The 15,247-nt window shown below is 38.8% G+C and overlaps 1 protein-coding gene across 2 annotated transcripts; it reads right to left on the bottom strand.

Annotated features, from left to right (window-relative positions):
- Positions 1–1,691: 1,691 nt before the first annotated feature.
- atcaya (ATCAY kinesin light chain interacting caytaxin a) lies at positions 1,692–15,093 on the bottom strand. 2 transcript variants are annotated; one of them, XM_074668497.1, is made up of 13 exons: positions 14,435–15,093; positions 12,996–13,095; positions 9,779–9,837; positions 9,427–9,672; positions 8,809–8,982; positions 8,555–8,657; positions 8,257–8,388; positions 8,061–8,147; positions 7,604–7,702; positions 7,387–7,422; positions 7,156–7,227; positions 6,973–7,027; positions 1,692–3,776 (listed from the first exon to the last, which is right to left on the bottom strand). In XM_074668497.1, exons 2-12 carry the CDS (start codon positions 13,070–13,072, stop codon positions 6,994–6,996), a joined length of 1,119 nt encoding a protein of 372 aa, XP_074524598.1. In that variant the 5' UTR covers positions 13,073–13,095; positions 14,435–15,093; the 3' UTR covers positions 1,692–3,776; positions 6,973–6,993. The 2 variants fall into 2 exon arrangements, with proteins under 2 accessions (XP_074524598.1, XP_074524599.1); XM_074668498.1 differs by lacking the exons at positions 12,996–13,095; positions 14,435–15,093 and adding an exon at positions 12,032–12,303 and having other exon boundaries at positions 1,693–3,776.
- Between the last annotated feature and the right edge of the window lie 154 nt (positions 15,094–15,247).

Below are 15,247 nucleotides of genomic sequence, written 5' to 3' on the forward strand. Positions count from 1 at the left end.
AATCAACCCCAGCAGAGCCCCAGCCACCAGCCAATCACAGCCCGTGAACTTTCACATATTTACATATTTGCCAGCATCTGCACCTGTCCATCACGGCGATGGATGACCGGCACCTTTTACTACCTCATTCAGCTGTTAATCCACCCGATGACCAGACACGCTGTGGAAAACTACCACTGATGGTGTCCTAAAGATAGATGTGACTGGCTGTCTGGTGTGATCTGTACTCACGTTTAACAGTAATCCATATTATTTCTGATAAATCAACTGGAGAGTAATTTCTAGTAATGTCTGCAGAACGGTAGTAGAGTGGTTTGTGGAACAATGCCTGTAAGGCAGCTTATTTCAAGCAGCAAAGTGGACATCCTTTCATAACTCTTTTCACATGATCTGTATCAAAAAGCACATGATAAAACAAGTCCAACCAATGGTATGGCAAGAATTAATGTAGTTTTTCTGACATACATTGATTAAATGCATGAAAGAAAAACCACAATGTCTGTCAGGGGGGTGGTATTATATAGACTAACATTTAAAAGTTCAATTCTTTACAATTATGGGAACAAAAAGACAGTGAGCATCTTTCCACTGTCTGTAGTGTTGTGAAATCCCATATCTGCTCCAATAATCAAAATTTCTTATAAGTCTGGTATACTACATATAATTAACATTTTAATTTGAAAAGGATCATGTTTGTTAATACTTCTTCAAAACCTTATATGGCACCTACACTTCATACAAATATTCTCTTACCCAAGATAAGTTGTCATGTGTAGGTCAGGAGTAGGAGAACAGAGAGCCAGCAGAACAAGACCTGAATTTATAGGGTAACAATCTGGTTAAAGTGTGTATCATGGTTCAGACATGAGTATAAGCGATGCGCCCCCTGCTCAGTGTGTCATCATTCATTCTCTGACAAGAATTCAACAGTTCAGGCTATTGGGTTAAATCTGATTTTTTTTGATTACTTGATCTTGGTTTAAGTTATATCACACTTTCCTTGAGAAAGTCAAGTCAAGCTGTCATTCCCTCTGAGAGTACGTGAGGCTTTCATGTTTATTTGTGTGTATGTGTTCATGTGCAACGGGAATCCTGTCACAGCCTTCAGGGGTCAGAAGTCAACCACTGTAGTCTCTCTCCGTCTGTATACGTGTGTAAAGCGAGTCAGAGTGACGAGTGGCTCATGTGATAACCTTGTGGCTACGTGGACGTCACAGGACCCCTCTTATTCAAGACATAAACTATTCTATAACCATCTATAACCATCTTTGGACAGTTACTGGATATTGGATATTTAACAGTGCTTGGAACACAAAAAATGAGCTCTGCACAATCAAAATACAAAATGAGTTGTCTTTACTCAAAACAAAAAAATAAAACTACTACTACTACTGCAGCTGCTATTACTACTACTACTACTACTACTACTACTACTACTACTACTACTACTACTTATAATCATAATGATAATGATAATAGTAATAATAATAATAATAATAATAATAATAATAATAATAATAATAATAATAATAATAATAATAATAGTATTAATGGTTTTCAAGCCGGTTTGACTGTTCCTCAGAATCCACTAGAGCTCAAAGAAAGAAACCCAAACAAACAAACAAACAAAAAAAAAAAACACACCCACTGATAAAGGCAGTGGTCTCGTTTATATAGAGTGAGGCAAATGAGCAAAACATAAACAGATGGGCAACCGTTCAAATGATAACCAGGTAATGAGTGGGCTGATAAGAAAAGGGAACAGGTGTCTGGATGCAGAAAGGAGGACAAGTCTAGGGACATCTAGTGGTCAGACCAAGATTTGCATGTATGAAAGAGTGATTCTGGAGGAAGAGGAATAAGGCAGTGAAATGACGTGAAGAAGAAGTGCAACCCTTTCATTGCTAAGTTGATGTTATATTTGTACTCTGGTTGTTATTCTACAGCCTGAATAAAAAACCTCATTTCATTCCCAACTAAATCATTTTTTTTTCTTTTATTTTCTCACTACTGAAGAATGAAAGGCCCACACTGACAGAAAATCAAGTGGAATACAAAAACATACTTTGCAGAGGGGAACAGTTTATTCTTATTTCTACAGAGGCAGAAACTTTTATAAATCCAAAGATTGTAAGATGATGTTTCCCATTTAGTTTTGAGCAAACAATTAACAACAGACAAATGGAAGGCAAATTATTTGTTTTAATATAAATGTTGTGCTTTCTTTGTCAAAATGACTGAGATCAGTTCAGTTATCTCTATGCAAACACTGCTTGCGCGTGACTGATATTGTAAACCACTCAAAGTAAAGCAAAAAGGCTATGAGTTGCATTCCTTCACATTTTCTGGATTTCTTTTAAACACTTAGTTCAAAAATAGGCACTGAGTGCAGCCATCAAACCTCAAAGGAATAGTCCCAAAGAATGAAGAGCTGCAGAAAATGTTCCATAAATATTTGACAGAACTGCACAGGTTTGGATTATTGGTGTGAAAACAGATGATCAGCACAAAAATGGTTTAGAAGCTGTCATGTTTGAGAAAATTTTCTACACCAGATAGGCAAAAAAGAATAAAAAATAAACTCAGTTTGCACTTTAGAAACAGAAAGGAGAACAAAAGAAGCAGAGGAATTATCCTTTACTACCAGCTACAGAACTGCTAACTACCAGTCATACTATTAATGACAAAAAAATGTAGAACACATCTACTCCTTGATCAAAAAATCACATGATATGCTAAAACCATTCAATAGTGCAAAACAAGGCAGGCAGGCAATACAGTAACGCATTTCTTTACAAAAATAAAAACACCTATTTCTCTGTCCTCCTGCTACAACAGGTGGAAGACATTGGAGAGAATCAATGTAACCTCAGTTAATGTACAATCAATGCATTGAGATGTTTGAATTGTTTTAACATGTTTAGAATGTGACACAATAGCAACAGTTTCTTTAATGTTCATCAAAAACTAATGCAGGAACATGAGGAGCTGTCACATTACCAAAGCACAGACTAAATCTCTGCGTAAGCCACATAAATGTGTCCTTTTTAGATTCTGCTTTGTATATTTTCTAGTTAGAAAACAGTACACTTTCTGCCATCTAAACTTCTTAAATATGAAAACATGTGAAACAGGTGTGTTACAGTGACAGAAACACTGAACTCATAAAATTAGTCATCATGTCTGTGCTTTTTGTCTGACTTACACAGGATTCTTGTAGCTTGGTCATATGTGTACTCCAGGCCACATGATGCATCTTTTGAGCACGGCGTGTATGAGGCACATCATAACACAAAGAGCAGTATGGGTGTTAGTACAACTGGACCTTCTTTAAAATGTCAGTACTGCAAAAGGAGAGGTTTGAAAAGGCCATGTGACAGAGCAGTTATGAGGAAAAAATACAAATAAAGGCAACTGAAGCACTGCAAAAAACATCAGTATTTACACATCACCTTTGCACAAGTAAGAACTGTGTGTGACAGAGTTGGTTTTGTAGTCACACACTTAACAGAAGCTCAGCATAACACATAATGTTGTTAGACATCTCTGTTCTTGCAAAATGTTAAATCTTTTATACATATATACACGACAAACACCAGGCCCAGATCTGTTTTGCTTGTACTGTAATTTTACAGTATAAGAAAAACCACAGGTCATAGCACACAGTAAGTTAATGAACCTTCCTTTTAACGAAGCCTTCAGCAGTTTCAATGAAGACCAACTTCCTGTGATGGAGCACAACTTCCTTTCACTTTTTCAGGTTGGCCTGTGTCAGTCTGGGATAGACAAGGAGAAGAAGCATTCATCATCGTGGTCTGAAACTGACATTTGGATTTTAAACCCTTTAAAGTCCTGGAATGAAAAAATGAACTGTAAGTTGCTCCCAGAGGCAGAGTTCATTAAGAGTAAATGGGATAAATTTGTACTGACGATACTATTCAATTTCAGCCTCTGCTACTGGTATGTGAATGTGTAAAAACAAGAGTGGTGTAAAGACTACCTGGAGTCAAATATGCCTTCGGTATAGAGCAAAAACAGTCAGACTGCTGACCCTGGTCTAAATCTAAATCTCTTTCATTAAAGTCATGGTTCCAGCCTCTCTCTTCTCTTGTCCTGCTCACATGACCTTTCTGTATTTCACAACAGTTGCTTGAGTTTCGTGACCTCTGTCAAAGAAACTGACAGCTTGTCAGTTACAGCATGTATCTGTAAATACCCTGGTACATGCTGGTTTCAAGCGGCTCACAGAGTATGACTATCGTTAACACTCGCTGCTGACTTATGTAGAGGCCATTTCAAATTCATTTGAAGATTTTTACATTCAAGTAAACCTAATAATTGTTTTGGTTCATATGATTTATTGCACAGATCAAACGCATGCAAATATATTAATCTTAAAATAGTTAAGCCAGATGTTTATGTTACTTTATTTACATCTGTTTGGAAAACATTTGATTATAGGTGGAGTTCTTTATTCATTAGGTTGGTCAGTGCTGGTGTGTGGGGTCACTCCTTTTGTCATGTTCAGTATGAGAGGAGCCCTATGCAAACCTTTTTATGACCGTACACCGTGGAATAGTAAATGAACCTTTTGAATATTTTTATCTGGTTTGTGAAGCATTAGATGCAAAAAAGGAGGGCACTGAGTTTTGGGATATGCATCTGTCAAATAAATTGACCATCAATAGCAGATCTGTGAGTCATGCAATTATTATTTTTTAAACTAAAGTGGACACATGTCATGACAGCAGTAAAGGCTCCTATCATTTTGATGGCTTTTAAAATGCTTTGGAATGATTCACCCCACCCCTTATGGATGCTTCATAATCTCATATTATTCCACTCTAAATCTCAGTCACAGACCTCTCTCCTTTGAATCAGTCACTTTACAAAACAGTCCTCATTTAAGCAGCTTATAGTCCTTTAAAATGTATCAAATAAACTTTGCTTGTTGCTTTACAGTCTAACCAACTGGCCTCTTTGGATTTTTAGCTTAAAGAAGCCAAAAAGAAAAGAAAAGATCAGGCTAAGGAATCGTCTTTAAAGCTGAAAACAGATCTTCTCTCTGACTACAGAGGACTATCAACTGAATGAATGTGAATCAGGATGTAAATGAAAGTTTGAAACGTTTACAGTTGAGTCCCTTGACATGTACCAACAACCCCCTGCTAATAAATCCCTCACTCCTCGTGCACCCTGGCTGTTCCAACAATTAACACATCTATTTGTCATGCAAATACAGTGACACCTTTTTCAGAGAGGTGCACAGACTGCTTTTTCTTATTTAATGACAAGATTCATATGCACCTCAATGGGACAGAGCTTTTAGAACTGAGGTGGATGCCTGTTATGTAGGTGCCAGTGCAGTACTGTTGCAGTGTGATGACTTGGGACAGGCCAGTCTGTTTTTTCTAATGGAAATTTAACAGACATCAGTTAAACTATTCAGTCATAGAAAAAGAGACGCCAGCTCTAATTCAGGAACCAGTTGTTGAAGATAGCTGTTTATAATCAGGGGCGTATTCAGTCATTTGGGGGCCCAAGGCAAACCCAGTCAATGGGGCCCTCCATGTCCTTGTAACTCATCTTCCTCAGAGCTAGACTGGCCTTCCCTGGGTCCATTTCCCTGGGTCTCTTTGCAAGAATCAAGGCATTAGACAATGCTAATCTTGTACATGGTAAATTAACGCAACTAAATGCATTTCCTCAAGTTCCTTACTTTAGTTTGATTTTGAAAAAAGTGAATACATAATTTAATCCACTTTGTCCTGGATTTGAAATCTTTTATGGTCAATTGACAGCTTATTTGTCCCACAGTGGGGAATTTACAGGGTAACAGTAAAAAACAAGAAAGTATGTAGTGAAAAACATTACAATAGGTAAATATTGAAAAAAAATAATCTAGTAAAGGAAAAATATGTAAATATCAAGCACAACATAAAACTGGAAAAAAAATCTACTGAAAGAGGTGATATTTACAGTTACCATACTTTTTGGTACTATTATTTTAAAGTTAATGTCTTTTTATTCAACCCCCTGTCCAGTGAGTTATGTATCCAAAAAAGAGATTTTGTACAATAATGTTTATCACCAGCTCAAAAAGTTTGATTTTCAGAAAATTATCCTATTTCCTGGGCTAGATAAAGTCCTTAAAATCCCAAAAGGGGGGGTTTACCACTTTCTTCCTGAATCAAATTTTCAGATGTGTTGTAACATGGAATAGCCCATTGAATAAGAAGGGAGGGGGAGTACCCAAAACGATCATTAAAGATTAAGTCTTTTGATGTATTTTGATGCATGTGAAGTAAGATTTAGAAAAAAGAAATGCTTTCAATTGAAGAGAACTTCATAAATCAGTTTTTAGGAGATGCTTTGGGGGCCCATGGGAATCTTGGGGCCCCAGGCAACTGTCAGTGTTTGCCTTATTGTAGCTACGCCCCTGTTTACAATAAAGTGGATGTCGGTGACATGGGCATGAAGGAGGTAGAAGCCCAGAACCTTTTGGATTATGTTAATATTTTTCAGAAGAGGCTGTACAAAGCACACGCGGTAGCTAGCAGCAAGTTGTCTTCTGCACAGGGCAAGATGAGAAGACTTTACAATCATGAGGTTGAAAACTGTGTTTTTCTCCCTGGAGATCAGGTGCTTGCTCCGTTGCCTATTGTAACATCTCGTTCCAGGAAAAGGTCATGATTGGGCTTTAAACGGCAGTATTCAGAAAAACACATTCTGAAACGGCCATAAAGAGAATAATTTGCAGCTTTAATCTGTCTGAACAAGCAATTTGATATATTAAAACCATTTTTTTACCACTTTGACAGAAGTTCCACCAGAATGTTTTAGTTCTAGTACTGTGGGATTTTTCATCATTAATTCATGTGGGTATGTTACAGGCTCTGTGGTGAATTCAAAGTAAAGACACACAGAGGGACACATACTAGAATGATTTAAAAAAAAAAAAGTTCACATTACCTTCAGTTTCAAAGCTCAGTTTTATAATCCTTGATCTGCAATCATTGACTTTGGCCTGAAAAACAGACAAAAACAGTTCAATCTCTTTTTTTTTTTTTCTTTCTGTCTGTCTTTCTTTCTTTTTCGTGAGTACTATGTCTGAACAAGTTTTTTCAGAAAATAAAATTAATTGAAGACTTTTACCTCTCTGTCTTTTTGATTGGCTCCTGTGGAATAGACTGCTGCTGCTCTTGCTGTCTGCGTTCTTGCTCCATCCTACACACACACACACACACACACACACACACACACACACACACACACACACACACACACACACACAACAGATAATGTGGGAATCAATTGGGAGGACACAGACACTATTTAATTAAGTTTAAACGCTTCATCATATTAATAAAAGAAAAATGTGTTTACCTTTCCCTCCGTGCTTTGAGCCTCTCCTCATCAAATCTGAAAATGAGTCACACATTTACACTCTTAGTTTTTCCTGCTGCCCAAGTTACCTTGAATTATAATCTTATGGATACTAATGAAAACATATTGTGTTCTGTGAAAGATTTACATCAATAATCCAGAAGTCAGGGTCATAGCTGCAGCTCTTTTTCTCCCTCTAGTGATCAAATATACTTACTGCACCACACTCTCAGGAACATGAACGTGCTCCATGGGGACGATCTCTGCCAGTTCATCCAGGGTGTGGACATACTGGATCTTATTCATGAACTTCACACTGCAGAAGGTGACAGGGCAACAACAGCAACAACAAAACCACTGTAACAGTCTGCAAGTCACAGATGTCACAGTGATATCAGACTTAACTTTATTGATACTTGAGACTATCATTTCTAATCTAGGATTTCTAGATTTCTATTTCACATGGCACAGAGTAAAGAAACAGGATGACTCCTTCATCTGTCATCAGTTCAAAATTTTTCCCACCATAAATATGGTTTCAAAATGTCTGATTTTTTTTAGCCAGTTTGACAGAAGCAGTAAGGAACAACCCATTACACTATTATATCATAATGATTGTGTTTTCTGTCTTCAACAAAAGTATGATTTTTATACCGAACATTTTCTAGTATTACCTGATAAAGGGCCTGGATATAGCCAGGACAGTGCGTATGAACCAGGTAGGATGAGCGATGATCAAAGACTTCAGGTTCTTCCTTAATCTGTCATATGACACACACAATAAGAGAATCTATAGTTTAGTAAATGTTCAAAAAGTTAAAGCATTGATTAAAAAAAGGAACTCTTTCTCTCCAGTCTCTAAACACCCACCTTCTGTCAATCATTTGATAACATTTTTTGAGCCAGCTGATCCCGGGCATCTTATTCCGAGGAGTTCCTCCATTCATGTAGATGATCAGGTAATCTTCAGCCACCAGCATCTCCAGACTGCTCACAACATACCTGAATGAAATGGTACAAAGTCAGGGACAAATGATGGACTAAAAAAACAAGATCCAGAGTTGAGGACATATAAAACGACAAGTTGACATCTGATGATCAATACTCCATTCCTGTACAGCATCAAATGTCTTCTTTTCAAACTTAAACTCGGCTCTGGCAGACTCACAGGAAAAGGTTCTCCATGATGTAATGGTAATCAGGACAGCTGCTGTCAGGCAGGTAACAAGCAGAGAAAACAATGATGGCGTTGAGGCCCTCTCCATAATAACCTGATGGGAGAGAGTTCTGCAGTGATGAAGCATGCTTAACACAACGAACAAGACAACTATCATCAACACGTTCACATTTTCTTATGTTAGTGAGAGCCATCTATGTAAGCTGGTCATGAGTTATCAGGTTGATTTCTGTCCCTTCACTGACCTCCGTGTGTGATTACTCGCAGGTACGGTCTGATAACCTGCATGTCAATACGATGCTCCTGCTCTCCAATGATCACCGTCCTCCACAGACGCCCACTGGTGGCATTCCCGTCTTCATCTGCTTGTCCTGAACCGACACCAGGACCTGCTTTGGCCGAGGCCACTGGTGTGTCATCTGAAAAGACAAACACAGAGACGGATTAGGTTATTGGTGGTACACTAGAATCTGTGGCACACCGTTTTTTGTTGGTTACTTAGGGTACTTTAGTGTTTCTTTCTCAACAGTAATACTCAGCAAGGATTAAAATGGACTGTGGGGAACTTTAATTAACTTGGCATAGCTTTAATACAGCCAAATGTTTTGTTTGTTTTGCACTTGAAAGGACATTTTATGTACCAGAACACGTAATATTGGTTGCGTAAACATCAATTCATCTCATAAGAAAAGAGATACAAATTGCTTAGTAGTAGTAGATTTCAGGAATACAACCAGGGAGATTGAATTAAGAACCAAAAATGAAAGAATATTCTTAAAACATCAGATTATACATATAACACAAAAAAATACTCAAAATAATGTTTATGACAAAAGTCATACAGGTGCATTGTGAAAGCGTACCCTCCCACTCCAGCTCATTGCCATTTGTGATGAACTCCAACGAGTCTGTCTCATCAGGCGTGTCAATGTCATCAACATTTATGTCCAGGTCATCCGGTGTATCCAGGAAGTCATCTGACAGCAAAGAACCCTCACTCTGGTCCAGTGAGAGGTTCATCTCAGGGGCGACCAGCGTACGGCGTTTTCTGTGGGATGACACACCTCCTCCTCCTCCAGGTGGGCTCACGTTCAGAGTGCTGGGTGGGGCTACAGGAAAAACAGAGAGGGGAAACATTTAAGGAAATGTAACTAATGTAATAAAGGGAGGACATCATGGTCTTACTTTTATACTTCAATGTACAGTTTTACTCACAGGCTGTGTTGTCTGTGAGGCCACAGGAGGGATCCATGTCGCCGTACTCTGGTAGTGGTCTAAAGGGAAATAGACACAGGTCACCAAGAGATCTGTTAATACTGTTAATACTGTTAATACTGAGTACAGTGATGAAGTTTTGTACAATAAAAAGAGCAAGAGTCTGAATGAAAGCAACCTTGTTTAACGTGAGAATGGATCAGCTTTATGTATTTCCTTGTTACTGTAACTTACTAAATGCTGCAAAGTTCTTGACTTATGCTGGATTAAGATGAGATTAGACTCTTTAGCTTGTTTGGAGTTTGGTCTTTGTTAATAATATAACATCAGCAGTGACACACTTCCTGCTTTGTAGTCAGATATAAAGGTATTTGATGTCTTATACAAATAAAGATTGATTGATATTAATGAGTGAATTGTGACTGATAAACATAAAAAGATAGCTTAAACCCACCCTTTGTACATAAAAAATTGCTTGTCTGTAGCCAACCTGACGTTGTGAGCTTAGTGCAAAGTTAGTTAGTTCAAATCCAGGATAAAAAAAGGAAATTGAAACAAAAAAAGAAAAAAAAAAATCTTGAAGAACAAACAACAACTTGGGTGGTAAACCTAATCCTGAGAAAGTGTATAATCAGTTTTTTCCTCCTTAAGTTTCTTTTTAAAATAAGTTTCCTTTTTTAATTTCATTTTTTTGTACTTAATTTTTTATATGAAGGTTGCCATTAATTTGAAGGTTATGAAACTTTGTTCACTTAAATTCAGTTATAGTTAGTTCTACTCAACAATTTTTTTGATTGTTTTTTTTTTTATTTAATTTTCAACAGCATATTGATGCATTACAGATTTTATCTGTGCAATATGAATTTGTGTTGTCACTTTGTTTTTGATCGCCATTAGCTTTAGCACAGATGGAGTTAATCTTTCCAAGGTTCACAGTTTAAAATAGGCAAAATAAAGTATAAAAATACAACATCTACTTTAACATTAATTCCTACATACACAAACAATAAACATTATGAAATTTTAACAGCATATATCACATCTAACGTATATCAAGACAACAACTGAAAAAAGCTTAACACAAAATCAAGGTCAACAGGATAAAGCTACTAACAACAAAAACAAACACTTTTAACCTAAAAAGCCCAAAGACCATTACACTATTAAGTATTGATATAATATACCACACTTTAATGCAGGTTATGTTATTTAAATGATTAAAACAAGTGAACAAAATGATTCCTTCAAGTTAAGACACTTGACACGTACAATTTCTATAAAGTATAAACAGTTTGGGGCCTTGCAAAGAACCTTGTGGAACCCCAGAAAATGACTCTCAGTGAAACAACATATCGATAGTCTACAGGGACTGCCTAATCATACATGTTACACTGTGATTAGGGTGTTGTTCAAAGAAGCAGCACCCAAAGTGTTGGTGTTGTCACTGATCTGGCTAAATGCTAAAAAGAGGAGCATGCAGGGGAGGATGGAGATGGTAATTAACCTCTCTCAGGGGAGAGATGAAGATTACAGGGCTGCCGGGCAGAATGTGAGGGGAGGAAAAATAAAGGAGAGGAGAGGGGTGATTAGACACAGAGAACAAGATGGAAGAAGTGAATGTCTGCATACTGACAAAGTGGTGCAGCTCTCTTAACACGCTGTCTGTTATGTGCTGCACACGCCCTCCTCACATGTAAGACAGAGCAGACAGAAAGTCAAAACCTGGTTCTGTTTGTGTGTGTGTGTGTGTGTGTGTGTGTGTGTGTGTGTGTGTGTGTGTGTGTGTGTGTGTGTGTGTGTGTGTGTGTGTGTGTGTGTGTGTGTGTGTGTGTCTATTTTCTGCACATCAGCTTCAAAGCCTAAAGAGCAACCAAGGTAAACAAGATATTGTAACTTCATTGGCAAAATGCGACACAGCTCCAGTGCAGTGTGCCAGCTGCATCACTGAGGAAACCAACTCCCATCTAGAGGAGGGGACAGAGCGTGGCAGTGTGTGTGTTCCTCTTGAGCCATCAGCACTGGCCCAAAGAAACAGGCTCTAATGATCAGCCTAGCCTGTCCCCTGGGGACCCCTGCAGTGATTACTGGTGCTACGCTTCCTTTGTCACAAATGAACCCCCTTTATAACGGCATCACAGATAAATGGATTTATTTCTGCTTTTCACAAATAATGATAATCTAATTTGTTCTGGTGAAGGCTACATTGTCCTTTAGCTTCAAACATCAATATCAGCATGAAGCAATGATGCTTACCTTCAGGAAATAGCAAACAGACGAATCAGATGAGCTTTCTAACCTCACACACCTCTGAATACTGTTTGTCTAATCATTCCCTGTCCTCACAGCTGATAAAACAGAGTCCAGAGTAGAGCATCTCTCACAAGCTACCTTAACAATACGTATGCTGCGTCTTTAACCAAAACCTGCCTCCATTTTCCTGGCGATGCTCTGTTGTTGATCAGCGACTGCTGTAGCGTCACATGACGCAGCCTGAGACCATTTACAGACAGAGCTGCACCTGCTCCCTGGCTTCCTACCTCCCAATCTGACAGAGGAGGAGGAGAAGAAGGAGGAGGAAAAGGAGGAGTGCCGCCAATTCCATGCTCTTTTTCTGCCCATCAACCTCTGATATCTAATTCACACACTTTAACACACTTTTTTACTTCATTAATCTTCTTCTATGAACCTATCCTTCAAGGAATAATGATGTATCAGCTGTCTTATTTAAGAGCACCCCACTGGAATTAAATAACTAAACACCAAAACAATAATTACTAAAAAATGTAATATAATGAAATGGAATTTCTTCTCATACTTACAAAGGAAAACAGAAATTAGGCTATTTTGAAAAATAAGTGAGTCATTACAGAACAAAACTGAGTCAGTTTTACAAAGAGTAACATAAATGGTAAAGTTTCAGAGTCTCAAAATATCATGTACTGAAATTACTTTTCTCCAAATGTGTGGTGATTAAAAAATCATAATTGATTTTTAATAAGAGGCATTTATGCATGAACTAAGAGCTTCTGCATATTCATTAACACACACAAACACAAGAACATGCTGCAGGCAAAACACAGAGTCCTTAAGATGCTTTTTTGAAGATGCATCTTTCCTCAGCGGGAATCATGGGCGTATTATTATTACATTTCAAAATAAACCCACAAGGAGGATTTCATTTCCCATGAGCAGTATGAAATAAAACGTAAACTGTAACCTTGGGAAGTCTTCATCCTGCCACTCGTCTTTTACTTCCATGTTCTCCATTCGTAGTGTCGCCTCTGTGGTGCCCATCCCTCAGAGAGGAGAGCCAGGGCCTGGAGGTGTGAGGAGGAGAGGCAGTCATTAGTTCACATCAATGACAGAAAAAAAAATCTGATGAATAAGTGAGCTTACTAGATAATGAGATCCATGGCTGCATTGAAGAAGCAGGTGACCGCATCGTACAAGGTGTTTATACAAATAACATTCAAGACAGTTCGGGGGCTGCTGATCACATGGTTTTTATCCCCTCGCCCGGTGAAGCACATGTGAGAGGCATGTGACTGACCGGGGCAGAGCCCACTTTTTGAACTCAGACTTCTTTCAAGTGTGATTTTATTTTCTTATGTCGTCCTGGGTGGAATTCTGGAGGCCAACGAGGAGGACGCCGTGCAGATTTAATCCTCCAACTCTGCTCCCTAATCCTAGTGCTCTAATGTGACTGCAGGCTGTTTGATCTCTACTCACGCTGATGCTTTATGTAACTGATCATATTATTGGAAAATCTTCAAACAAATATCTATTTGTTGCACATGAAAAAATGAAAGCACTTCACATACTGATAAAATCCCTGCAAAACAGTGACTGCATAATCAATTGGGGTATTAAGACGGACTCCACTAAGTAAGCTGATTTCAAATCATAGGATAAAACAGCAAAGGGGGGGTGCTGGTGGCTGCTAAATTGAGTAAGAGGAACATTATGGAAATATAATTGGACCTGAAATCCTGTTCACTTTGTACTTTTCCAGCCAAGCGTAAATCCTCATTGTCTCGCTGACCGAGGATTCCCAGGTTGCGTCAGGGGTTTCACTTTGAACTGCTACTACACAGTTGGTGTAGTGGGAACCTAATGACAACAATCCATTTCATTCCAGTGGTTTTCTCAGCAGCGAGACTTGTGGCTGAGTTTAAAAAAAGGCAGAGGGCCAAGCCTCACATGAAGGATGTTATTTATTTTTCTTTTCACATGATGATATCACACACTTGTTTTTACCAGTGTGATGACATCCATCAAACAGCCAACAGACAACGTTTTTTTTTTTTTTTTCATTCTCAGCCAATGTGTGATAAACAGCTGGAACATCAGTGAATGTTTCAAATGAAAACTGCGAATGACAATATTCCAGGAACACTTTCACAAACACAGCTCTGTTTCTTCGTAGGCATTGTGGTGCTTCATTCAGTCGACTACAAAATATTCATGTTGCAGGAAAAATAAATGAGTGCAGCATGATAGACCACTGAGTAACACGACCTCACAGCTTTTCTAGGTCACCTCGAATGGAATGGTAATTGTTGGTGGATGATCTGGTGTGCATGCCTGTTAGAGGTGTCTGCCTGTGCAGAGTGAAAAATAAAAATGGATGCATGTTAAGTCAGGGAGTATACTCACATGAGCGGTTTGCTATCCAACTAAAGCCTCACTCTGGTCCTTATCTGTGTGTCCTTCTTCCTGCTCGTAAGTCAAGGATGCAAAGGCTTCCACCGGAGAGAGTCTTGATCCTCCACATGCACAGCAAAGCAGAGGTCAGGCTGAAATTTCTCCTCTCATTCACATGCACACACTCATGCACAGACACAGTCATACAGTGTCCTCAATGTCAGACACGAGCCAGCAGCAGGTGTCTGAAGACAGGGGGCACCTCTGTGCTGGACCCCCTCTCCTCTCCTCCGTCTCTGGCCACCTTTGTTGGGGAAAGACTGGCCGTGAAGAGCGAGCTGACAGCCTGCCTCTCTGCTCCTTCATCCACACCACCAAGACACAAAATTCCTTTAACCAGAATGCATCTGCTCTGGCATCATGATCTCCCTCCCTCTATCTCTCCGTTTACATCTGCTCGTAGCTCCAAGTGCATTTTGAGGATCTCTCTTCTCCCAAACACAATTCAAATCCTTCTTTTTAAAATCTTCTGTTAAATCCAGATATATTTGTAAAGGCAGCTTATGTATCACAGCAGCAACTTTTGGGGGAAAAGCTCCAGTCTCTGAGGCTCTTCACTCCATTAGATATTCTTGCTGTTGTGTTCATTGGTCCTCAATGTGGCTGCTGTTCCCTGGCAACAGCATCTTTCTCTCTCCCACCATAGCTCTACTCCTCCCTCTCTACCCCCTTACACAGTCCTTTCTATAACCTAGCCCCTATACCCCAACTCTAACCACACATAAATTATTCAGTCCATTACTTCACTTGCACCCAACTGATCAT

Source organism: Halichoeres trimaculatus, unplaced genomic scaffold, assembly GCF_033239565.1.
Source record: "Halichoeres trimaculatus isolate MK-OKI-2021-1 unplaced genomic scaffold, fHalTri1.1 fHalTri1_scaffold_4, whole genome shotgun sequence".
Lineage (NCBI taxonomy): Eukaryota > Metazoa > Chordata > Actinopteri > Labriformes > Labridae > Halichoeres > Halichoeres trimaculatus.